Here is a 26,818-nt window from a genome sequence, read left to right on the forward strand (position 1 = left end):
ATTTAAGGAAAGTCTTCTTCAAGGAAGCTGAGCATGAGAACAAATGAGAAAAAAGCAACTTCTGGCACTTGGCTATACAGTGGTACCTCGTGATACAACATGCTCGTCCTACGACATGCTCGTGGTACGACGAAAATTTCGATCGAATAATTCGCTCGCGATACGATTAAAATTTCGAGATGCGACCAAGCCAGGTGGCCATGACATGAGAGGCTGTTTATCATTGTAGCGCACTGTCTTTTTTTGCCGCATCTGTTTCGTGTATAACTACTATATCTATGAGGACTGAACGATTTATTCAGACGAGTTTCGACCAGGAAACGCACAACGCGCATGCGCGGGCAAAAAGGGGGCTTTGTGGGTAATGAAGTATACTCGTGCACACAACACCCATAGGCAAATGGCACCCTTTCTCAGAATAAAACATTACCCACAATCAATACGTGGGTAAACTCAGCTGTTGCATTTCCTGTTATTCTTTCTAAGCTCCCACAATCGTTCTTTCAAGACTATTTCTCGTTGGCAAGTGGTCGTGCGTTATCCTATTGTGAGGACATTCGTGTGCATCATTTTCGGAATATTTTGAAGGCAAGTCCATCGATAGCGAACGTGAGGGTGGAGGCGTGGCAAACCGCTAACCCGGAAAACGAAGGTAACAAAAGATTAAGACAAAACTAGAATTCATTTTTGTGTAGTTACATTAAACGTATGTTTGAGTGTCTGTATATATTTATCCAAGTTATTTTAAATTTGTTTGTTCGTTTACGAGTGCCGTGGATAAAGTCCCCCCGAACAGCCCCCCCTCCGCCTCCGTGTGTGTCGTTGTCTCTCCACTCCGCGAAATGTGTCTAATTTTACATCTATTAAACACATTTTATTACTATTAAACCACTCGTTATTTATTACTTTGTCATTATATGGCGAATTAGAAGAAATAAAACATTTAAATTTGTTTATTCGTTTACGAGTGCCGTGGATAAAGTCCCCCCGAACAGCCCCCCTCCACGAAATAGTTCTAATTTTACATCAATTAAACACATTTTATTACTATTAAACCACTCGCTATTTATTACTTTGTCAATATATAGCTAATTAGAAGAAATAAAACATTTTTTCCAATCCAATATCCTGTTTTTGGTGTTTTTTCAGAGGTTTGGAACGAATTAATTTGTTTTCAATTCATTTCAATGGGAAACGTTCGCTTGAGTTACGAAAAGCTCGACATACGATCTCAGTCTCGGAACGGATTACGATCGTATGTCGAGGTACCACTGTACTCATATTCAAAAGAGTAGCCTTCTGAAACTTGAGACACAATACTATTTGAAGAGCTGTAGAATTCAGTATTATATGAAGCACCAAGATCAATTTGGCACTTTTCTCAAATTCTACTTTGGATAGTTTTTCGTAAAACACAAAATTAGTACCCCCCGACGAGTCATCACCTTATCGTGGTGGTGGGGTTTGTGTGTCCCAGTGATCCTTGGAGCTATGTTGTCTGGGGCGTTGTGCCCCTGGTAGAGTCACCTATGGCAAACTGGTCTGAGGTGAGAGACCAGATGAAGAATGGCTGAGAAGACCCCTTATGACGAGAAAGAAATATGGACAAAGATTTCCCTCGCCCGGACACTGGTCACCTGGGCCCCACTCTGGAGCCGGGCCCGGAGGAGGGGCACGATGGCCAGCGCCTGGTGGCCGGACCTACACCCATGGGGCCCGGAGGGGCACAGCCCAAAGAGGCGATGTGGGTTCCTCCTCACGTGGGCTGACCACCTATGAGAGGGGCCGAAGAGGTCGGGTGCATCGAAAACTGGGCGGCAGCCAAGGGAGGGATCCTTGGCGGTCCGATCCCCGGCTACACAAACTGGCTCTTTGAACGTGGAATTGGATTGGATAACTTTATTCATCCCGTATTCAGGAAATTTCATTGTGACAGTAGCAAGAAAAGGCATAGCTATAAGTTAGAATGTCACCTCTCTGGGCACCACTCCTCTCGAGGGGGGTTTGGACACTCCTCCACTCTAGAGTTGCTCACGGTGAGAGGCACCGAGAAGTTGTGGGCATACTTGTTGCCCCTCAGCTTAGTGCCTGTATGTTGGGCTTTACCCCGGTGAACAAGAGCTTGGGTTCCGGTACCACTCCTCTCGAGGGGGGTTGGACACTTCCACTCTGGAGTTGCCCGTGGTGAGAGGCGCCGAGCGGGTGTGGGCATACTTGTTGCCCCCTGGCTCGGTGCCTGTATGTTGGGGTTTACCCCGGTGAACGAGAGGGTAGCATCCCTCCATCTTCGGGTGGGGGGACGGGACCTAACTGTTGTTTGTGCGTAGGCACCAAACAGCAGTTCAGAGTACCCACCTTTTTGGAGTCCTTGCAGGGGGTGCTGGAGAGTGCTCCTTCGGGGGAATCCCTCGTTCTGCTGGGGGACTACAATGACAATGACAGTGAGACCTGGAGGGGAGTGATATGGGAAGAACGCCCCCCCTAATCGGAACCTGAGTGGTGTTCTATTGTTGGATTTCTGCGCTTGTTGTGAAACCAACACCATGTTCGACCATAATGGTGTCCATATGTACACTTGGCACAAGGACACCATAGGCCGCAGTTCGATGATCGACTTTGCGGACGTGTCATCGGACCTGCGGCCGCATGTCTTGGTCTCTCGGGTAAAGAGAGGGGCTGAGCTGTCAAGCGATTACCACCTACCTGGTGGGGGCAGATGCCTGTGCGACCCGGGAGACCCAAACGTTTCGTGAGGATCCGCTGGGAACGCCTGGCGGAGTCTCCTGTCAGGAGGTGTTTCAATACCTGCCACAAACAGGGCTTCTCTCATGTCCGGGAAGAGGCGGGGGACATTGAGTCCGAGTGGACCATGTTCCGCGCTTCTATTGTGAGGCGGCAGACCGGAGCTGCGGCCACAAGGTCGTCGATGACTGTTATGGAGGCAACCCCAGAACCTGCTGGTGGACATTGGCGGTAAGAGATGCCGTCATGGTGAAAAAGGAGTCCTAATGAGCCCTTTTGCCCCATGGGACTCCAGAGGAAGCTGACGGGTACCGGATGGCAGAGCTGCACACGGCTCTGGTTGTCTCCGAGGCAAAAACCCGGGCATGGGAGGAGTTTGGTGAGGCCATGGAGAACGACTTCTGGGTGGCTTCAAGGATAATTTGGTCCACATCTCAAGAGGGAGAAGCGGTGCACCATCAACCACTCTACATGTGCTTTGTGGACGTGGAGAAGGCGTTCGACCGTTTACCCCGGGGAGTCTTGTGGTGGGTACTCCGGGAGTAGGGGGTCCGGTCCCTTTATGACCGGTGTAAGAGTCTGGTCCGTGAGCTGGAAGAATGGAGGGGGAGATCGACAGGCGGATCGGTGCGGCATCTGCAGTGATGCGGACTCTGCACCGGTCTGTCATGATGAAGAAGGAGCTGAGCCAAAAGGCAAGGCTCTCTATTTACCGGTCGATCTACGTTCCCACCCTTATGTATGGTCACGAGCTATGGATGTCTGGACTCTCCTTTAGAGATAAGGTGAGAAGTTGGGTCATCCTGGAGGGGCTCGGAGTAGAGCCCCTGCTCCTCCAGTTCGAGAGGAGCCAGATGAGTCGGCTCGGGCATCTGATCAGGATGCCCCCTGAACGCCTCCCTCGGGAGGTGTTCTGGGCACGTCCCACCGGGATGAGGCCACGGGGCCGACCTCGGACACACTGGGAAGAATGTCTCCGGGCTAGCCCGGGTACGCCTTGTGGTCCTCCTCGAAGAGCTGGATGAAGTGGCTGAGGAGAGGAAAGTCTGGGCTTCCCTGCTGAAGCTGCTGCCCCAGCGACCCAACTTCAGGGATTTGAATGGTCTATATCATAGCTGTCAAACTCCGGCCCGGTGGCCAAAGTTGGCCCGCAGTGTAATTATAATTGGCCAGCGAGGCAATTTCAAATTAATATTAGAGCTGGCTCGCCAGTATTACACGGCGGCAGCGCTTTAATGCCACATTTACTTACCGCTTATACCACAAATTCCATGATGCTCTGCTATTGTTTTCGCAAATCAAAACAATGCGAGAGGCACAAACGCCCCCTCCTCTGCGTCAGTATCGTCTATGGTAGCGGTCATCGATGTACAGTAATACCTCGAGTATCGCGGTTAATGGGGGCCGGACTCCCCGCGAAAAGTGCAAATCCGCGAAGTAGGGTCACCCCTATTAAAAAAAAAATCCTTTAGTGCTGAGTTCTAGTAGCTAGAGTGGCCTCTGGCGGCCAGTTTCAGCGTGGATTTTCACGTTTTTATGAACTTTAAAAAAAATATATAAATAATATATATATGTATATGTATTTTTTTCCCTTCAGTGCTGAGTCCTAGTAGCAAGAGTGGCTTCTGGTGGTTTTATTTTCTTTTTATCAAGAGGCCCACACATGTTACATGTTATGTTATAGATTTTAATATGGAGATGAAAAGACATGTGCAGTACGATGAGATGAATATGATGATGAATGACACTAACTGGCAGCAAGCTTTTGTTCTTTTTTTAATGCTTGAGGATTCTGTGACTTGAGCAGGCTTGAGCATGAATCCTTCAGCATTCCCACACATGAGTCAATTGATCTTTGTGAGCCTTGAACCCTGGCTTCTCTAGTTGTTACCCTACAATAGAACTTTTTTGGACAGGTGGGAGACGGAATATCTGTTTACATATGGAAAAGACAGACCTTTTTGTCTTGTTCGTGGAGACGTGTCAGTAACCAAGGAGTACAATATTAGACGACACTATGAAACAAAACATTAGGACAAATACAGTCATACCCTCTACTTACGAAATTAATTGGTTCCAGAACTTTTTCGTAACTTGAAAATTTTGTAAGTAGAGGTGTACTTTATATGTAAATTCTCTAATCCATTCCACGGTCCTCACCGTCTTCTATGAAGACAGACAGTTCGTCAACTATCTCCAGCATTTATTTTATTTTATTTTTTTCTCTTTCTCGTTGTGTTCCCTCGTATTGTCGAGTGTTCCATTAAGACAGTTTGATTTTATGCGCCCTCGACCAGCTGGTCATCCACGCTGATCACTTCTTTTCATTCGCACTGGTAATTTTCTTGGGAGGCATGATGATAAAAACAGAAGTAGCTGCTTTATCCAGACTTGGAAAAACTCAATAAAAAAACACTGTCAAAACTCCGTGAAGACGAACAACGGTCCAAAGTACATAAGAGAGAAACTTGAAACTGTGTTTTTTGTGAGAAAGCCAATGAGAGCCCAGTATAGAGTAGAGAGCTTCTAAAGTGAGAATCAATGTATCCGCAACAATATTTTCAAAGTAAAATAATGGAATAACGAATGCATGTACTTTGTTGGGATTTTCGTAACTTGGATATTTTTCTTATCTCGGGGCACTCATTTGCATATAAAAAAATGTCGTAACCTGGAAATTTCGCACCTAGAGGTATGACTGTATAAGGACATGGACACACTGAAAAGGGCTAGAAGGTAAAGGAAATGAAAAGAGCTTTGTTTTCACGGCAGAAAATGTGCACAAAAGCCACAACATAAAGTGAGGCTCCTGTAAAGCCAAGTTATATCGTGGCAGAAGAAATCGACAAATCAGCCCGACCCTTTAATGAGGGAAAGTTTCTAAAATAAAAAAAGCATGATAAAGGTTTGGGACCAAGTGTGCCCAGAGAAGAAGCAAGCCTTTGCAAATGTAAGCCTAAGCAGAAACACAGTAGCTGGGTGCACATGCAAGCTTGCCACCAATCTACATGTCCAGTTGATGGAGAAGGGAAAATATTTTCTTTTTTTTCCCCTTGCTGTGGATGAGAGCACTGACGCATCTGATATTGCGCATCTGTCAGTCTTCGTTCGCAGCATGGACTCAAATCACTGTGTTACGGAGGAGCTTTTAGGATTGAAATCCGTGAATGGCACAACCACAGGGAAAGAAATCTTTAAACACGTTGAGGATGTTTGCAAATGCATCACTGAGATAAATCTGCCGTGGGATAAACTTGTGGGATTAACCACTGATGGTGCGCCAGCGATGAGAGGTGAAAAGTATGGACTGGTTGGTGGGCAGGATTCGTGAAAAGATGCTTCAAGAGAACTGTGCAGGTGAACTGTATGTGTATCACTGCATTTTACATGAGGAATCCTTGTGTGGTAATTCGCTAAAAATGGAAGCTGTTGAGAGCAAAGTAACATAAATTGTTAATTTCATTAGAGCCAAAGGTCTCAATCATCGGCTGTTGAAGTGTTTCTGGAAGTGTGGTTCAGAACACACAGAGATGAGATGGTCAAGCTGCGGAATAGCGCTAAACAGATTTTACGAACTGCATGAAGAAATATGCCAGTTTCCAGAGCAAAGGGAAGGACACAGCAGAGCTCCCGGACCCAAAGTGTCTGTGTGAGCTTGCCTTTTCTGTGGACAATCTCAAGCCACCTCGATGCGCTGAACCTACTTACAGCTGCAGGGGCAGGGGATGCATCATCACAGATATGTATTCGTCAGTGAGTTTTTGAAACGAACATGTACCTGTGAGAGAAGCAGATGCTACAAGCGCATTTTGGCCATATCTTCTGCTGTCAAACCATAAAAATGCAAATCTCAACAACCGTGTGTGCACAGTTTGCTGAAAAGGTGAGTTTTGATGGCGATTTGGCGACTTCTATGTCCAGAAACTTTTTTAAGTCCTTAGTAATCCCTTGGCAGTTAATGTGGAAAAAGCACCAACCAAGCTCCAAATGGAGCTAATTGAACTCCAGTGTAATGCAACGCTGAAGTCAAAATTTGATGCTGTTGAGGCCGCAGTTTCCGCAGTTCATCCCTGACACGATGCATCAGCTCCACACCGAAGTCGCTAATTGCTCTCCATGTTTGGTAGCACTTACTTATGTGAGCAACTTTTCTCCTCAATGATGATGACGAAAACGTCTCACAGGAGAAGTCTGACTGGCGAACACCTTTGTTCGATAATGAAGGTTTCCTTAGCTCAAACCCTGACATTGATGAACTGGCATCCAAGAAAAGATGGCAGGTGTCTGGCTTGGGCACATCAGAGTAGACCAGTGTGTCGCAAAATGAGCAGTGTTATTATATTTTCCATTCACTTTTTCTTGCTACTCCAAGGCCTGAATGGTTGATTTATTCATAGTTATTAGCATTAGTAGTATTAACAACTCAATTTTACACGTCTGTACTTTTAAGTCATATTGCTTGTTCAATATTCATTGTTAAGTCAAATCTTGTTTGGTTCCACATTTTAAAGGACCATTTGTTCAACCTTTGCCCTCGGCTTTGTTCAATTTAAAATTTTGGCCCACTAGGAATTTGAATTTGACACCCATGGGCTATATGATCACTAGTAAACAGGTTATCGTCGCTAATTTGATTATGAAAGGGTTACTAGTTCTATGGAAACATTGAGGAGCCAGGGTTCTTCGGAGTCATACGGCTAAATTGAAGGAAAAAAAAGCTATTCAAATTCCAACCACTCATGTAGGGTCAGTCATCTGGGAACGGCTTGAAGTAGAGACTGCTTCTCATTAAGAGGAGGCAGATGAGGTGGCTCGGGCATCTAATTAGGATGCCTCTAAGACATCTACCTGATAGTTTTTCGGGTACACCCCATTTAGAAGAGTCCACAGGGCCGAACCAGGACATGCTGGGGAGAGTATGTCTCTCGGCTGGGCTGGCAGGGACCTCCTTGGGATCCTCCTGGAGGTGGTAGCTTAGGGGCGCCCAACATGTAAATCGCGATCTACTGGGAGATCACCAAGGAACTATTGGTAGATCACACGAGAATAATATTTGATTCCTCCTGTCTGTCGATTCTTCTGAATGTAGCTTGTCCCAAGTTAGCTTTAGCATAAATTGAGAGTGGATTTTCACCCACATTCCCTACCGCTTCCATACATGTTGGTAGAGTCTAATGCGAGGTATATCAACATAAATAATTGCTGACCTTTGTCAATGGCGTTGAAAAAAGGTAGATCGTGGAAAGTTAACTCGTAGTAGATCTATGGGCAAAAAACGTTTTAAAACGTGGGGCTACCTGCTCGAAAATTCCCAATTGTCGGTACCATTCAGCAGCCTTCGGAGTCCTGTGGGCTCAAATGGCCCATCGGAGGCAGATGTTGATCATTTGACAGCCCTGATCTTTACCAACGTGTCTAAGACATTTGGCCGTAATCTCCAAGAGCCAGTTACTGCAGCCGGTAATCGAACTGCAAAGGACCCCTACTTTGGCTGCCACCCAACTGCCTACCCACCCGACCTCCTGGGCCTCTCTCACAGGTGGTGAGCCCATGGAAAACCCATGTTGCTTCTTCGGGCTGTGCCAGCGGCCCAATGGTTGCAGGCCTGAACACCAGGCGCTCGCTATTCTGCCCCACCTCCAGGCCTGGCTCCAGAGAGGGGTCCTGGTGACCCATGTCTGGGCGATACCAAATGTCCTTAATCTATAGTCATCATTATGGGAAGTCACGTAAGCCATTTGTCTGGTCCCTCACCTAGGACCTGTTTGCCATGAGTAACCCTCCCAGGGGCATAAAGCCCCAGACAACAGAGGTCCAAGCATCATCAAAACACACAGTATAAACACACCTACCAGGACAGGGGAAGCATGTAATTTAATGTTTATTTTTTTCCACAAATTGTGTGCTTTAGATCTGACCTTCTATACAATTGAATTTGACCAAACCTTGCATCTACAGTGTTTTTGCAGTGCTCTGTTGGGGATGCGGGAGCATGGAGAGGGACAGGAACAGGCTGAATAAGCTGGTCAGGAGGGCCAGCTATGTTCTGGGCTGTCCTCTGGACTCTGTGGAGGAAGTGGGAGAGCGGAGAATGCTGACCAGGATGATGTCCATCATGGACAGCACCTCCCACCCCCTGCATGAGTCTGTGGAGTCCCTCCGAAGCTCCTTTAGCAATAGACTGCGGCACCCTCATTGCAGGAAGGAGCGCTTCCGCAGATCCTTCCTCCCATCAGCTGTCAGGCTCTTTAACAAAAAAATGGCTGAGTGTTGAGACCTACCGTATGCATGCATGTATATTTATGTGTATGTATGTATAGATGTGCTAAGCAACACACTTATTTATTTATATATTTATTCATGTATTTATTTATTAACTTCCCTATCTATTTATGTCTAAAATGCCTTTCCTATTCCTGCATCCTCACCCTGTTGCTACTGTGACAACAAAATTTCCAGAATACGGGATGAATAAAGTTATCCAATCCAATCCAATTGCAAGTACCTTTTAACCAATATTAACAAGTGTCCCATAGAAATTAATCATGACCAGTATAAATCTAATCAGGAAGTGCTTACTGGCAAATGTTTGTGTCCTGGGTTATCTTCAGATGAATTAGGATCCATTGTTACTGAGGTTGTGTTCACATCATTTCGAGATACAGTGCAGCTGTTTTCACTCTTGTGGTTTATCATGATTTCATTTATATGTGGCATTTTTAGCAGGTTGTCGTTGAGGGTCATGGTTTTGAGCTTTTCTGGTTGATTTACTACCAAAAGAATCCGGTTTACAGCATTCATGGCAGCTTCACGGCAAAGTGCCATTAGATCCGCACCCACATATCCTGGAGTGAGTCGGGCCAGCTTTCGATAATCAAAATCTTCTGGCATCTTCAGTTTGCGACAAAGAGTCTTCAAAATCCTGACAAAACAAAATTGCAGTTACTTTATTCACATATGAATAACATTAAAACAATCAGGAATGTCATTGAAATTGAAACCAAGTCTGCAATTCTAAACTCTGATGGCTATTGAAAACAAGAACGGATTTCAAATTAATCAGTAAAGTGAAAAATAAATTTAATAACTACAGACAACACAAATGGTTGAAAAAGAAAATAAGTGGTATAACAAATAAATAACAATATTGAGTTATAAATAATTAAAACTAATACAAGCAAAATGTTTTTAAATGAACAAAAACTGCACAGAACACAAAAGCAACTTGTCTTTTTTTCCTTATTATTAATTTTTCTTTATTATTTTAACATGCAATATAATTAAATGTCCAATCCGATCAATGACAGCTCTAGTGTAGCTTTCTTTCACATAGCGACACGGTCCTGTAAGTCCCGGCGTGGGAGCAGCCCCTGCATGAAAAGACAAATTCTGCAGGCATGCGCAGGACAGGAAAAAGATAGGGGGCAGAGAACGTGAAGGGGCCACAACATAAATTAAACCCTGCTGATTCCTTTGATAAAATGAAAAATGTAACTTTTTTCCCCTCAAGATTGCGCCATCAGGGGGCAGCCGGTGGCAGTAACTCTAGCCGCTCTTATTCGTTTTTTGTGCTTTACGGCCTTTCTACCTTTTTTGTACATTTGAATATTAATATATTCCTTTGTACATTACTTTGTACTTTATACTTTTTACTTGAATGTTTTTACAACTTTCTTTATTCGATTGGCTTAGTTTCTTTCTGCTAGTTCTTTTCTGGAACCACTCAGCTGTCATACACATGGGTTCAGCTGTGAACAATACGCAGCAGAAAGAGCAACACCTCGATGCCGCTGGAAATCCGGAGCTGGGCAAAAGTGCCGGGAGAAGAAATGATGCTTCAGACCAATCATTCCATCTATTATTATGGGGAAATTGAGATCCCTCCCCAATAAGATGGAAGAGTTGTCAACGCTTACAAGGCCGGAAAGGGAGTATCGGGGGTGTTATTATCTGTTACTGTTGATTTTTCCTAGTTTTGTGTTTTTGCTGCGTTTCTATCTTTTTTAAATGCATTTTAATATTTCTTAATTATTTCCCTTATACTTTGCTTTGTACTTTGTGCTTTGTTGTTTCTTTGTGCTAGCCCTAGATGTCTTTGAAGCTGTTCAGCCGTGCCTCCACTGTCATGAATGCGGGATCAGCTGTGAGCAGTGGACGATAGTGCCGGGAGAAGAGGCAACGCTCCAGACCGAGCATTCCATCATCATATCAGATATCTCCCCGGTAAGATGGAGGAGCTGTTGGTGCTTGCCGGGCTGCAATGGGAGAGTTGTGTGCTTGTGTGCTTTGAAGCCCCCCACCAGCCTCTCGGGTGATAGGACAGCTTACGAGGTTCTAGGCAAGGAAGATGATCAGATCCAGAGTAGTGAGGGACTGTGTGGATCAGCTTGAAAGAGTGATTCTGCATATTTAACCTCTTCCTCTGTTGGCAGAAGGTCCACACCTTGAGGACTTCCTGTGTGTGGCTCCAGTTTTTAACCTAGGTCTACAATGTCTTCTGTGTCTATGCTTGCTACTGTCTTGCTACTGCAACCATGGGAATTTCCCGAATACAGGATGAAACAAAGTTCTAATCTAAACAAAAATACTGTACTGTAACGACTATAGGGTGTACTTAAAAGGCGCTGTCTCAGTTTCAGGAGTTTCTCCGGAAATGCAACGCAAACTCCGGAAATCCCCCAAAATTTTCACTGAAATATTTTTTGAAGCAACCATTTCGGAAAAGAAACACATTTCTAATTTAATTCCCTTGAAATTCACACCATCACTACAGCTTCTGCCATCTTGATTAAACTGCACTGTAAACCGGAAGAATTCGGTAACACGAGTGCATTGTGAATCATCCGAGTTTCACTTCACCATGGCAATCGATTCAGAATCGATTGCATAGGTAGCTTCTATTGCTTTAACATTTTCGTTTTCATTTTTTTCCCCACAAGGGAAGTAAGTATTATTAAGGCCGACTAAACTTTTGTTTTGAAACAAATCCTATCATTTCTGGGGTTGTTCTAAAGGAAGTAGGGGTACACAGCACTGGTAAGTCTTATCAATATGCATGCACAGGTTAAGTGCAAAAAGGATGGCAATTGGGATGAAACCTGTAATAAGAAACCCCGACACTCGCAGAAGTTTATTGGTTCGCATTTGACGAAATATCCCACGATAAAGCCATCTCCAAAAGGACCGGAAAGGTGGAATTACTGACTGTAAAACGCACGTAGAAGGACCCAAACACAAAGATAAACTTATTTTCATTATGCTGTACTTTTTCAATAGTTTGCAAAAACACAATTTCAATTAATGTAAAAACATGATAATAAAACTTTGATTTAAATTGTCCAACACTTATTTTTTTTTTACATTTTACATGGATTTTGCATGAATCGCATTTACTCCGGAAATACTCTGGAAATGGGACAAGCGTACTCCTGAAATCGGTTGACGGAGGTTGGCAGCTCTGCAATTGTTTGGTGAATCTGATGATAGATCAGACTTATAAATATTTTGATGATGAATTCGACTTTAAGGATTTAAAATTCTAAATTCTATTTGAGAATTGTGTTCATATTGGTCGTAGTTTCTTTTACCAGGTTTATGTACCATATGTTGTGAATAATTGTTTTGTCATGGCGACATGTGTTCAGCATTTGCAGTTTGGTGCAATACTTGGTTCGATCTGAGAAAATTTGAAAAAAAAATTATACCAATTTTTAGTCAAAAATTATGGATGCGCATTATGTCATCTCATCTCATCTTCTTCCGCTTTTTACAAAGTCGGGTCGCGGGGGCAGCAGCTTCAGCAGGGAAGACCAGACTTCCCTCTCCCCAGCTACTTCATCCAGCTCTTCCAGGAGTATCCCAAGGCGATCTGGGAGACACAGTCTCCCAAGTGTGTCCGAGGTCGGCCCCGTGTCCTCCCCCCGGTGGGACGTGACCGGAACACCTCCTGAGGGAGGCGTCCAGGGGGCATCCTGACCAAGCTTCTCACCTGATCTCTAAGGGAGAGAAACTCATTACAGCCGCTTGTATCTTCGGTCACAACACACAGCTCGTGACCATAGATGAGGGTGGGAACGGAGACCGACCAGATAATAGAGAGCTTCGCCTTTTGGCTCAGCTCCTTCTTCACCACGACGGACCGGTGCAGAGTCCGCATCACTGCAGACGCCGCCCCGATCTACCTGTCGATCTCCCGCTCCATTCTTCCCTCACCTGTGAACAAGACCCCAAGATACTGGACCTGGTCCCTGACCCGGAGAGGGCACGTCACCTTTTTCTGACTGAGGACTATGGTCTAGGGTTTGGAGGTGCTGATTCTCATCCCGACCGCTTCACACTCGGTTGTGAATCGTTCCAGCGAGAGTTGGAGCTCACGGCCTGATGAAGCCAACAGAACCACATAATCTGCAAAAAGCAGGGATGCAATACTGAGGCCACCAAACTGGACCCCTCAACGCCACGGCTGCGCCTAGATATTCTATCAACAAAAGTGATGAACAGAATCGGTGAGATAGGGCAGCCCTGGCGGAGTCCAACCCCCACGGGAAACGGATCCGACTTACTGCCAGCCACGCGGACCAGACTCTGATTCCGGTAATAAAGGGACCGGACACCGCGTAATGGGGGTTCCGGAACCCCATACTCCCGGAGTACCCTCCATAAGACTCCCCGGCGGACACGGTCAAACGCCTTCTCCAAATCCAAAAAGCACAAGAAGACTGGTTGGGCGAACTCCCATGACCCCCCGAGTACCTTGCTGAGGGTGTGGAGCTGATCAACTGTTCCACGGCCAGGACGAAAACCACACTGCTCCTGAATCCGAGGTTCAACCTCCCACGGATCCTCCTCTCCAGTACTCCAGAAAAGACCTTCCCAGGGAGGCTGATGAATGTGATTCCCGGTAATTGGAACACATACTCTGGTCCCCCTTTTTAAAAAGGGGAACCACCACCCCAGTCTGCCAATCCAGAGGCACTGTCCCTGATATACACGCGATGTTGCAGAAGCGTGTCAACCAAGACAGCCCCACAACACCCAGAGCCTTTAGAAACTCCGGGCGGATCTCATCCAAAAGGGCCCAGTAGGACTCCTTTTTCATCCTGACAGCATCGCTTACCGCCGGTGTCCACCAGCGGGTTCTGGGGTTGCCACCACAACAGGCACCGACCACCTTGCGGCCACAGCTCCGGTCTGCCGCCTCAGCAATAGAAGCGCGGAAAATGGTGCATTCGGACTCAATGTCCCCCGCCTATTCCCGGACATGAGACAAGCTCTGTCTGAGGTGGGAGTTGAAACTCCTTCTGACAGGGTACTCCGCCAGGCGTTCCCAGCAGACCCTCACCCTCTGTTTGGGTCTTCCGGGCATCTGCCCCACCGTCGGAGCCAACGCACCACCAGGTGGTGATCGGTTGACAGCGCCGCCCCTCTCTTTACCCGAGTGTCCAAGACATGCGGCCGCAGGTCCGATGACACGACCACAAAGTTGATCATCGAACGGCGGCCTAGGATTTCCTGGTGCCAAGTGCACATATGGACACACTTATGCTTGAACATGGTGTTCATTATTGTCAATCCAAGACGAGCGCAGAAATCGAAAAATAGAACACCACTCGGGTTTCGATCACTCCCCTCCAGGTCTCACTGTCATTGCCCACGTGAGCATTGAAGTCCCCCAGCAGAACGAGGGAGTCCCCTAAGGGGCACTCCAGCACCCCCTCCAAGGACTCTAAAAAAGGTGGGTACTCTGAACTGCTGTTTGGTGCATACGCACAAACAACAGTCAGGTCCCGTACCCCCACCCGAAGACGGAGGGATGCTACCCTCTCGTTCACCGGGATAAACCCCAACATACAGGCACCGAGCCGGGGGGCAACAAGTATGCCCACACCCGCTCGGCGCCTCTCACCACGGGCAACTCCAGAGTGGAAGAGTGTCCAACCCCCCTCGAGAGGAATGGTACCGGAACCCAAGCTGTGCATAGGTGAGCCCGACTACGTTGAGCCGGAATTTCTCAACCTCACGCATTAGCTCAGGCTCTTTCCCAACCAGAGAGGTGACATTCCACGTCCCAAAAGCTAGTTTCTGCAGCCGGGGATCGGACCGCCAAGCATCCCTTCTTTGGCTGCCACCCAACTGTCTTCGCACCCGACCTCTTTGGCCCCTCTCACATGTGGTGAGCCCATGTGAGGGGGAACCCACATCACCTCTTCGGGCTGTGCCCGGCCAGGCCCCATGGCTGTAGGCCTGGCCACCAGGCCCCATGGCTGTAGGCCTGGCCACCAGGCGCTCGCCATCGCGCCCCTCCTCCGGGCCTGGCTCCAGAGTGGGGCTCCGGTGACCCGCGTCCGGCCGAGGGAAGACCTTGTCCAATTATGTTTTTCATCATAAGAGGTCTTCTGAGTCATGCTTTGTCTGGTGCCTCACCTCAGACCAGTTTGCCATGGGTGACCCTACCAGGGGCACAAGGCCCCAGACAACATATCTCCAAGGATCAGTGGGACACACAAACCCCACCACCACGTTAAGGTATTACTCAAATAAATAGGGTAATTCAGATTCTTTCTGATAGTTATTCAGCCATGCCTCCACAATCCCACACTCGGGATAAGCTGTTAGCGCTACGCAAGACCTGGATGCCCCTGGAAATCCCCGGGGAGTTAAAGAGGAAGAGAAGGGCGTGCAGAGCATGACGAAAGTGAGACGAAAAAAGAAGTGACGTTTCCGACCAACCATTCCATCATATATTATTATGGGGAATGTAAGATCTCTCCCCAATAACATGGAAGCTCTAACAGCGCTTACCAGGCTGCAACGGGAGTATCGGGAATGTTATATTATGTGCTTCACGGAGACCTCGCTGAATGAACTAATACTCATCACCTTGGATGGTTTTCAACTGGTGAGGGCGGAAAGAAAATAGCGGAAGGAGGAAATGAGGGGGACTAGCTGTTTTCATTAAGAGCAGATGGCATAGCTGCAGGCACATTACGGTGAAGGAGCAACTTTGTACTCGAGATATCGAGCTAGTAGCTGTTAGCATCAGGCCGTTTTACATCCCAAGGAAGTCCTAGCACGTTATCGCGATGACTGCGTATATTCTCCCTTCTGCCAATGTGGCAGCGGCTTGCAAGCTTCTTCATGCTACTGTGTCTCATTCTTGTGTGTTTAACATATTTGCTAACATACAACTCAAACCAGGTGTCTTCCTTCATGTGTGACTTGTATTTTTGCTCCAATTCCAGCATTTCTTTTCTCCTGATAATTTGGTTTCCTCCAACCGAAAAAAAAACCTGTATGAAAGGTTAAACAAATATGCTGAATTATTTGATGATGAGTGCGTATGGTTGTTTGCCAGTTTTGCACACTATGAATGGCTAGCTAAAAATTCTGCCTCAAGCACATATATAAAGATGGGCTTCATCACACTTACAATGCTCAATGTTAGAGATGTGTGGATTTAAAAAAAACAAAAAAGGGTGTACGTCGTATAGAGTTATGGAAAGCAAAGTTTAAAATAGTTTAGATAAACAGCTATTTGACATATTGGCATATATTGACATATTCAAAAATCACTGCTAGTCAGTTGCCCTAAGCATTTATTTTTAAAATCATATTGAACTAACCTGAAACGAGAGGTTTCATCTGGGATACCAAGGCATATTTCCCTGTCAAAACGTCCAGCTCTACGTAGGGCAGGATCAATGGAGTCAGGCCTATTAGTGGCACCAATGACCAGGACTTGTGTTGCAGATGAGAGACTGTTCAGGTCTGTTATCAGGTAAAAAAAAAAATCTGAGATCTTAGCTAAGACGAGGGATTTAATAACAAATACACAAGGCAGTAATTTTGATACATTTCATGAGCAAAGTATTGACAAATATTTTAGGACTCGCAAAAACTTGACGTAGGAATAAAATACTTTGTTTGTTATGTGATACTTAATTCCCGTCTGTTGTTACATGCTCAGACTTTTTTCATTAAAAGTAATTCACTCAATGCCTGTCACCGGAAAAAAATTGTATGAGATAACTGCTAAAGAAATTCCCCTAAGTTTGCGCATATCAATATTGCGGCCAAAAAAGCAAGCTGAATGCGCCAAGACTTCCATAAAGCCCTCTTTTTTAAGCCATCTGACTAGGATCCATTACTCATCTCATCTCTCATTTTCTGAACCGCTTTATCTGCATTAGGCCTGCGGGGGTGCTGGAGCATATCCCGGATTGTCTCCGGGCCAGAGGCGGCGGACACCTAGTGCACTTTACCAATGCTACCCTGTCTCACTGATTCTGTTCATAACTTGCCACAATTTTTTTTCGGGGAGAATATTTAAGCACAGCCAAGGCGTTGAGGGTGTGCGGTTTGGTAGTCTTAGTATTGCATATTTGTTTTTTTCAGATGATCTAGTTCTGTTGGCTTCATCTGACCATTTGAGCGGTTTGCAACAAAGTGTGAAGCGGTCAAGTCCAAGACTGTGGTCCTCAGTCGAAAAAAGGTACCAGGTCAGGTCCAGGATGAGGTCTTTTCCCCAAGTAGAGGAATTTAAATATTGCGGGGTCTTGTTCACAAGTCAATTTAGATAGTGTGAACTGGTGGAGCGTCTGCAGTGATGCAGACTGCATCGGTCCTTCGTGATGAAGAGTTGAAAGTGAAGGTTCTTATCTGCTCAAATCAAAGCCTAGTTCTAAACACAAATATTGCCTGCTGAAGATGACTATCCAGATCACAAACGAACCTGACACTAGCTGTATTGCAAAAAGGAATGAGCGAACTTGTCCAGTCAACACTGCGCAAAACTCATAGGGCGATTGGACAGCAGTATTTGTTGCCAAAGGAGCTGTAACCATGTACTGAGTATGACTTGATAACTTGTTAAGAATGCTTTGAGAACAATGAAATAAAGATTTATGTAATCTAGTGTCAACAGTAAAGGGTACTTAAGGATTAAAAAAAGATGAATTTCTGTGTGTTTTATTCTCTTTCATGCAAACAGGTAAAACAAGTTTTTCCATTTTCTTTGAAAAGAAATTGAATTTTGGTCATGACTTTAAATACTTTTGCAAACCAATGTATTGGTTACTCAATGTATTCATGCATGGCAACATACCATCCATGCAAGTGAGAAACTGGGCTACAATCCTCTTTTCCATGTCTTTTGAGGCCATATCTCTCTTTGGAGTAATGGCATCTATCTCATCAATAAAGAGGATACAAGGTGCTGAGCTCTGCAAGAGAAAGGTTAAGGTAAAAACTTAACAATATTTATCAACAATTCAATTTAATTATAGGATGAACTTAGTAGTAGCCAACCACAGCAAGGTCAAACAGCCCCCTGAGCTTCTGTTCAGACTCGCCAGATACTCCGGACACTAATTCTGGAGCAGACACCCTTAATAAGGGCAGCTCAAGTTCCTGAAATAGAAAAAGGCACAAGTAATTTCAATATTTTTCCGATCTTGACCAAAGCCTTTTAGTATTTTATTTTGAATGAAAAACAAAACAAACTGAGCTAATATACACTTTACTTTACGTTCTGGATTTCTGAAAAAATACTTTCTGAAGATATCAATTCTGAATTATATAGGACGTATAAAGTATGTGAATTAGAGGTAAGATCTTGAGCCCGAACCTGAACCTGACCTGAAATTTGTCTAAATCAAAATAAAAAATAAGATAAATCGGCCTACAATGTCATTAATTACTTCGGGTTCGGCTCAGGTCGGCCCGGACTTCTCTCTCGCTGAAAAAAAATCTATACTAAAACGATATGTGGTTTCTCTCGCAGACTCAATTTTTTTTAAATAAAGAAATGTTCATAAAAATGTATACTTAAAACGACGAGTTAATACTAAACTAAGGGATACTAGGGATACTATAAAATATAAAATAAATACGTCACGTGAACTTCGCAAGAGGTTAAGGATAAACTAAAGACAGGAGAACTGAACAGAGAAACACGCACCAGTACCGGTGAGGGTGAATTTTGGAAAAGCTTCAAATTGATTGTTGAATATGCTAGAGAAACTTGTGTTGGTTTCACTAAATGTAGTCAATGTGGCGCTTTGCTCTCATTTGAGAGCAACAAGACTGGCACTTCGACGCTGAGCAGGCATTTAAAGTTAAAATCGTCAAACATCTATAGTATCATATAAAAGATGTAAATGTTTATACAGTGTTGTGTAACTTAGATTTCATTGCAAAAGACAAGCTTTAATCTGTTATTATAAATCACCACTCCTCCTCCCACCTCGAGTCGGGAGTCGCGAGTCCTCACAAAAAAAAAAAGAAGAAATTTTGGGCTGTCTTCGGGCTCGGGTCTGCAAATCACATTAAATGCTCGGGCCGGGCCGAAAATTAATATAAGATTTTTTCGGCCCGATCAGATCTCTAATGTTAATTAAACAATTAATTTATTCATTCATTAATTAAATTAAACAATACAAGTAGAATCATAAAAAAACATAAATCAGGGATCAGAATATCAGTGATTTTTTAAACATTTGAAGGCCCTTTCCATCACAGATTGCGTCCGATATGATTAATCACATATACGCCGCTAAAAAATTATGACTGAATCAATGGTACAGCTTATATGTGCAGACATGACATGCACGAAACGAATGATTATACATGATTCTCCATGTGGTTGTGCATATATTGTGTTTTAGATGGCCATAAAAGCTGTGGAAAGCGCCAGGAGGTTCATGGCTATATTTTATTCCACCATTCACGTCGCACAGATTTGACATCCTGAGTGCCATTACCTTCAACCTAGACAGCTCCAGACAGAGCTGTCCACAAAAGGAATTCCCTGCCCTGTTAAGGAATCCACTGGGAGAACATGGTGCAAAGTCCACCTCCAATAACACTCAGACAGTGACGTCCTCAGTCATCTTGCCCCCTGGACTGACAAGTTCAGCCTCCATCTAAGATGTGCAGCACATGCCGTCCACCCATCCTTATTCGCTTTTCCCATCCAACACAGCACTTGTTGGCAATTCCACATCCATCTTAAAAACGTATTTCTATCCTGGAATATATGCCGGAAGTATTACAAAGTATGTGCTGATGGCGCACCACTAAAACGATTTACTCCTCTTTGTTGACAGTGTGGAAAGTGGACATGATATCCGGGTTGGCCAGTGCTCTCACATCTGAGTTGTCGATCAACAAAACTGTTGCTGATTGTTTGTAGCAATAGGCAACGGAAAGAATTGTTTCCTCTTCTCTTTATTCACGTCGCAGGCTTGAGTGTTTACATTGCAACTCTTCACTTCTCACTGTCCACTTTTAAGTATTGTCACTATCAGAAGCAACCTTCCTTATTCTGTCTACTAACAATGGTACCTCTAAAACTTATGAAAGGTTTTTGTAAGCTTAAGTTTTTCACAAGTGGAGTTGCATTTTACACGTAAATACCCTTAACTGTTCCAAGGTTCCCACTATTACCCACTAAACCCTTTATTATAATAAAAGCATACCAATTTTGGATAAAATATTTGAGAAAGACAAAAAAAGAGAAGAAAATTATTAATTGAGCCATTAAAATAAGACATGGAAAGATATATTCTATTAAGTTGGAAGGGTGAGTGCTTAGTAAAGTGAAGTTGGTAGTGGGTGAAGAAGGAAAATGTTTGGCAGCTGAGAAAACAACTTTAAGTTAGATTACATTTGGTGAAATCTATATTTAATGACGATTGCATTTGACAAGTTTTCATAATTTGTTTTACGTGTGAAAGGCATACGTCGTCAAACTGGATGATCACATGACTCGTGGACTCTTCACTCGCACTGGGAATAGCTTACATCGGGCCCGTGATGATTAACAAATGATAAAGTTGCATTAAACACAGTCAGAAAAAGTCACAAGACAGCGTGTTGGAACTCGAGGATTATCATGAAAAGTGCTCCTTTTCTGGCCATTGGGAAGCAGACAAGGTGTTGGGACATAGCCAATGGGAGAACAATTCACAGCATTTTCAAAATGTAATACAGGATGCTACATGCATTTCCGGCACAAGGGATGTTTGAATATTTTAGGCTTTGGGTTAAGTAACATGTTTTTTTTTTTATCCTGAGAAAAAGTTTTTTTTGTAACCTGAATATTTCGTATGTAGAGATATTTGTAAATGGCAGTACCACTGTATATAAAATTAGGATTCCTTTGGCTTAATATTTGCAACTTCTCCATTAAAGACCATCTAATCCATGACCTTCTTTAACCTTGATATAATTTGTCTGACTGAAACATGGCAGCAACCCAGTGATTTATTTTCATTTAAACAATTCACAACCCTTTGCTTCAGCTATACTCCTTAACCTCATGATTCTGGTTCGTTTGGGTGTGTCGCCATAACTTTTGGAGGGTGGTCTTGGCACCTGCTTGCCCCACAAAATCATCTTTCAAATACGCTGCCTTTCTACTGTTTGGACCTTCACGCACAATCATTACCCCTATCTACCGACCTCCAAAAGACAACAGTGACTTCATTAACTTTTCACATCTGTTCACCCATCTTTAATCAATCAACACATCTGTGACCTCCTTATTAAATCCGAACCCACTACTTGCCACCTTAAACCATTTCCCACAGCTCTTAACCATTTTACCATCAATAACATCTCCGAGCCGTTACAATGGGGATTCCGCCCACTTCACAGCACCTAAACCGCTCTACTTAAAATAACTAATGACCTTTGACCCTAATGCAATTCACTCCTTTTTGGTCTCACGAACAAATCCATCCAGATAACTCAATTTAGGAATGCTTCTACATCCCAAAATGTCAGATTATTAAACCATTGATGACCAAATTACTGTTCCAATATAGGAAAAGAAGATCCAAGTTACGAAATCCCCCAAAACATCAATAAATTCCCTCTCCATCATAATGCTGGTTCATTTCATCCAGCCACGACACCTTGGACCTATTCACCTCACGAGAATTTATTTTTATTTATTTGCACCTCTTTCACGCATATCCTCCTCTTATTTATTTTTCTAAAAATTAGACCCGGAAGTCTTATGTCTTTAGGAACACGCCACGACACACTTGCAGCTCCAGAGGAGACGTGCGTTCACTTCCTGTGTCTCCATTTTAACCGCACGGCGGACGCCATTAACGTCGTGACCGGACGTTTCGTCGAAAGACGTTTGGTCCCCGGACGTTTGGTCCCCGGACGTTTGGTCGACCGGACGTTTGGTCGACCGGACGTTTGGTAGAACAGACGTTTGGTAGAACAGACGTTTGGTAGAACGGACGTTTGGTTGCCGGGTTCGCTCAAATTATGACAGAGTTTACTGTTGATATTTTGATATTAGGTATTTAGATATTAAACTCTCTCTCTCTCTCATGATTATAATTTTGAGAGCTGGTTTCAACAGTAACAACCCGGCGACCAAACGTCCGTTCGACCAAACGTCCGTTCGACCAAACGTCCGTTCGACCAAACGTCCGTTCGACCAAACGTCCGTTCGACCAAACGTCCGTTCGACCAAACGTCCGTTCGACCAAACGTCCGTTCGACCAAACGTCCGTTCGACCAAACGTCCGTTCGACCAAACGTCCGTTCGACCAAACGTCCGTTCGACCAAACGTCCGTTCGACCAAACGTCCGTTCGACCAAACGTCCGTTCGACCAAACGTCCGTTCGACCAAACGTCCGTTCGACCACACGTCCGTTCGACCAAACGTCCGTTCGACCAAACGTCCGTTCGACCAAACGTCCGTTCGACCAAACGTCCGTTCGACCAAACGTCCGTTCGACCAAACGTCCGTTCGACCAAACGTCCGTTCGACCAAACGTCCGTTCTACCAAACGTCCGTTCTACCAAACGTCCATTCGACCAAACCTCCGGGGACCAAACGTCTTTTGACGAAACATTTTTTTAAGCCTTTTGAGTGTGATTCAAGGAACTCAGTTCTTTATTTAAAATTAGTGCGATTGAAATGAAGAAGCGAGCACCATCTATGACCGATATTGCAAGGTGTAATACGACCAATCTACCAACGATCCTGTATTTGAACTAGAAGGAAGCATTAAACGCAACAACTCCTTGGCAAGGTCTCTCAGTGATTTCAAAAAAGAAGTCATCACTGAACAACAAGATGAAGAGACTGTTACACCTTTGGATAAAAGGAGGAAGAAATTGCAGGACATAGTGACGGACGGAGTCAATTATTTCTGAAAAAGCAGCTATTTAATGATAAGTAGTTTTGAATTCATAATTTGAAGTTGTTGAGATGTGTGTTTATGTGTATGTGAGTGTTGTCTGTTCCCTAACGTTAGCTTCGTCTTTACACTTATGCACCTGCATAAATAGAAAATGTTTTTGCATGCTTGTTATTCATTTTAATACATTAACACATCATTTTGTTATGATTTTCTCTCATTTTTGTGTTTTGCACATCTTTCACACAAAATTGGTACACTTTGATCATTTTCAAAAGGTTTAGTTGGTAGGTTTTAGGACCGTTTAACGAATTAAATAATTTCCAAAATACTGCTCAATTTACGAAAAATCCAAGTTATAAAATAAATTCTGTAACCAAGTCATTTTGTAAGTAGAGGTAGCATTATATATTAATGTACGAAATGAAGCTGGCAAACAACCATAAAATAACTCATTTCTAAAAACAACAACAATGGCAGCAAACACCAAATAATTTTCATTATCATTTTGAACCATGCTCTGCATAACAAGAGAAAATTTTAAGGTAAACTAGTCTTCATTAGTTACATAGGTGAGTCATGATTACCAACGTCAGATACCGTATGTTTATTTTTTAGTTTTTTATGAGTCACTACTCACCCCTGCCACAGCTTGGGCTAGCAGAGTCTTTCCACATCCAGGAGGTCCATGAAGAAGAAAACCCCTGGGAGGAACTGTTCCCAGGCATTCAAATATCTCTGGGTGACGCATGTGGATGAGCAGTTTACACACTTCCTGATCAATAATATACAAATAAAAATAAAATGAATATTATATTTCAACACATTGCTAAACTAAAAGTGTACATTAAATTGCAGTTGAGATTTGTTGGCTACATATATATGGTAGAAAGTGTATAATAAATCCCATTTAAAAAGGAAATAAACAGTAATTATTTTCTAATATTTGCCACCGTATCACATAAGCAGGCCTCTCCATTGCCTGCATTCCTGCGTAATAGACGCATGATTTTTGGCAAGGACTCATTTTTCAAACCAATGTGCGACCCATGGACACAATGTTTTTTTTAAATAAATATAGGTATTATCAATATCAAGTAATTATTTTATTAGCAAAACTATCACTTGCGAACAGTTTGACCACTGCGTCCGCCAATGTTGTTTTTATCTTGCAGTTTGAGGGCTCTCTGAACAGTCTGGTTTCCCTGCGGAATTCAATAAAATAATTGCTGCAATAAAATAACCTTTAGTATAAAGAAAATGCCACCTAAAAAGTGCATGTAGTTGGGCAGTACAGGTAGGTGAAAGAGTGCTCAGAGCCCTCCGGGAAGAGTCTTCCGGCGGGACGAGCCATTCACTGAGGGACACTGAGAGCAGCAGGGAACCGCGACGACGTCCTTCCAGGAAGCTGGCAATTGGATTGGATTGGATAACTTTATTCATCCCGTATTCGGGAAATTTCATTGTGGCAGTAGCAAGAGGGTGATTAGACAGAACAACAAACCAAAGCACAAAGTACAAAGCAAATCAAAGTAAATGGCATCATTGAGAATCACCAGATCAAATCATTAAGACAGAAAAGCAGCAAAAACACAAAACGAGCAAAAGTGGACGGAGCTATCACCCCCGGCTACCACTTGAACGGCGCCATCTTGGTTGCGGTAGCTAAAACGGATGCAGACTCAAAAAGACGTTGTAAAGTTGGACAAAAACTGGAACCACACACAGGAAGTCTTCCACAAGATGGGGAACTTCTGCAGACTGGGACCGAGGTAGAGAATATGCAGAGTCACTCTTCCAATCTTATCCGCACAGTTCTTCAGTAGTCTGGAGCTGAAGAAAACAGCAGCAGGGCAGAACTCCTTGACTCCGCTTCCGGCCTGGTAAGCGCCGACAGCTCTTCCATCTTATCCCATGATGGAATGGTTGGTCAGAAGCGTTGCTTCTTCTCCCGGCACTTTTGTCCAGCTCCGAATTTCCAGCGGTAATTGAGGTGTTGCTCCTTCTGTTGCGTATTGTAACAGCTATTCCCATGTGTATGACAGCGTAGGCATGGCTGAATGGTTCCAAAAAATAAGTAGCAGAAAGAAGCCAGGCTAACAGAACAAAGAAAGTTGTAAAAACATTAAAGTATAAAGTACAAAGTATAGTAAAAAGGAATGTATTAAGAAATATTAAAATGTAATTATAAAAGAGATAGAAGGGCTGTAAAACACGAAAAACATAAGAGTGGACAGAGCTTCCTCGTGACGGCGCCATCTTGGAGAAAAAAATAAATAAAAATGGGGAAGAGGTGGAGCGAGCGCCCAACTCCCGCATGTGTTGTGCCAAGCCACTATCCCAGGACAACGAGGGACGACTTACCTGACCTGGGGTACCTCTAGCGGACACTGTACTGATCATCAGCGCGTGATTGAAGAAAAGGGACAAGGGGATCCCAGATGGCGGTCTCAGAGAATGTTGGAACTGTGCTATTGTGTTTGTAGTAAGAACTAGAAAAGGAGGGAATATTGTGGAATTATGTCTAATTAATCCATTATGCAGAATAACATGAGCGACGTGCGTGGCCTAACATGTGCAACGTGCGTGGCATAGCATGAACTTGTTGTGTAGCTCGCTTATGTAAGCCCTAGGCTAGTCTTGAAAACATCATGTGTCTACGTGACTAGAGTCACGTTGACCTGCCAAGGAAGCGGTGCATTTTCGCCAAACGATGACGATAGATTGCAGATGTTTCCTGTTTTCGTAGGTCTATAAAGTCTATAAAATCGGGTTCTTCCTCCTGAACCAGTAAGTGCTTTGGATGTGCCATTCATTCTTCCAAAATAGGCATTGTTGGCACTGGGAGCCGAAGGGAGAAGGCACTGCATGTTGTTTGCTCAACGCGCATCATATCATTAATCCACGGCCGTAATAAAATGTAAGATTTCTTACCATTTGATTGGCCATACGGTGTATGTGTGAGTGGCTGTGTCAACGCTGTAGTTCTAATTATAAAAAAATATAATTGCATTTTTTTTTTAAAAAGATAGGAGGCAGGACCTCACTCACACGGAGGCTAAAAAGGTCTTTGTGGTTTTATTTAAAAGAAAGGCTTGAGCATGCTGATAAACAGCTGATTGGAATCTAATTGGGGGAAAAAAGAAAAGAGTTAGGGCAGTTGACCCGCGGCCGGTACCCCAAGATGCTTGTCTCGTGGGAAAAACTCAAGTGCTCCTGGTCCGGAAGCTCGTGTAAAAGTGTTAAGTGATCAGATGAGGTCACTGGCTGTTTATAAATTGTAATGTCTGTATGAACGTTATTTCAGGATTAGCGTGTCGGTAGAATTGAAAGTCACGCCCTCCAAATACGCGTAAGGAGGAAACGCACTATCAATCCCGGTCTCGCCTAAAAATAAACCGTGGTTTCGAGTGAATATTTCTATTTGATATCTGGTTGGACCCATGAGTAATCAAGCCAGGTTGTGCTTCAGACATCAGTCAAAACAGTCGACCTGAGAACGGACTGAATAATTATTGTGCGTACAGTAATACCTTGACATACGAGTGCCCCAACATACAAGGAATTTGAGATACGAGTAAAATTCCGAGCAAATATTTACCATGAGATACGAGACACATTTTGAGATATGGGCATTCGAGACAGCCGTGAGAGGCTACATATGATTTCAGTCTTTCTCGACGCATCTCCCTCTTGCAAAGATCTCTACGAGCACTGGGTGGAGCGTTGCATTTTTCCTGTGTTATTTTTGTGTTAGTCAGTGCAAAAGGCCGGTGCAATGAAGGGTAGTGCGAATAAAAGGCGTATGATGACAATCAAGATTAAGCATGAAATAATCGAAAAGCATGAGTAGTGTACGCGTGACTGAGCTGGCTCGCCAATACGTATGGAGAAGCAGGAAGTTCGC

General features: G+C 44.0%; 1 protein-coding gene across 8 annotated transcripts in view; it reads right to left on the minus strand.

Moving 5' to 3' along the window:
- The window catches only part of nvl (nuclear VCP like), a 181,305-nt gene that overhangs the window by 73,497 nt on the left and 80,990 nt on the right, over positions 1–26,818 (minus strand). For all 8 annotated transcript variants that reach the window (XM_077613087.1, XM_077613083.1, XM_077613082.1 and 5 more), the window contains 5 exons: positions 23,552–23,686; positions 18,049–18,150; positions 17,846–17,963; positions 16,365–16,509; positions 9,322–9,664 (listed from right to left, as the gene is read on the minus strand). In XM_077613087.1, coding sequence (XP_077469213.1) covers positions 9,322–9,664; positions 16,365–16,509; positions 17,846–17,963; positions 18,049–18,150; positions 23,552–23,686 — 843 coding nt within the window. The remainder of the gene's footprint in view (positions 1–9,321; positions 9,665–16,364; positions 16,510–17,845; positions 17,964–18,048; positions 18,151–23,551; positions 23,687–26,818) is intronic.

This window comes from Stigmatopora argus, chromosome 11 (assembly GCF_051989625.1).
Source record: "Stigmatopora argus isolate UIUO_Sarg chromosome 11, RoL_Sarg_1.0, whole genome shotgun sequence".
Lineage (NCBI taxonomy): Eukaryota > Metazoa > Chordata > Actinopteri > Syngnathiformes > Syngnathidae > Stigmatopora > Stigmatopora argus.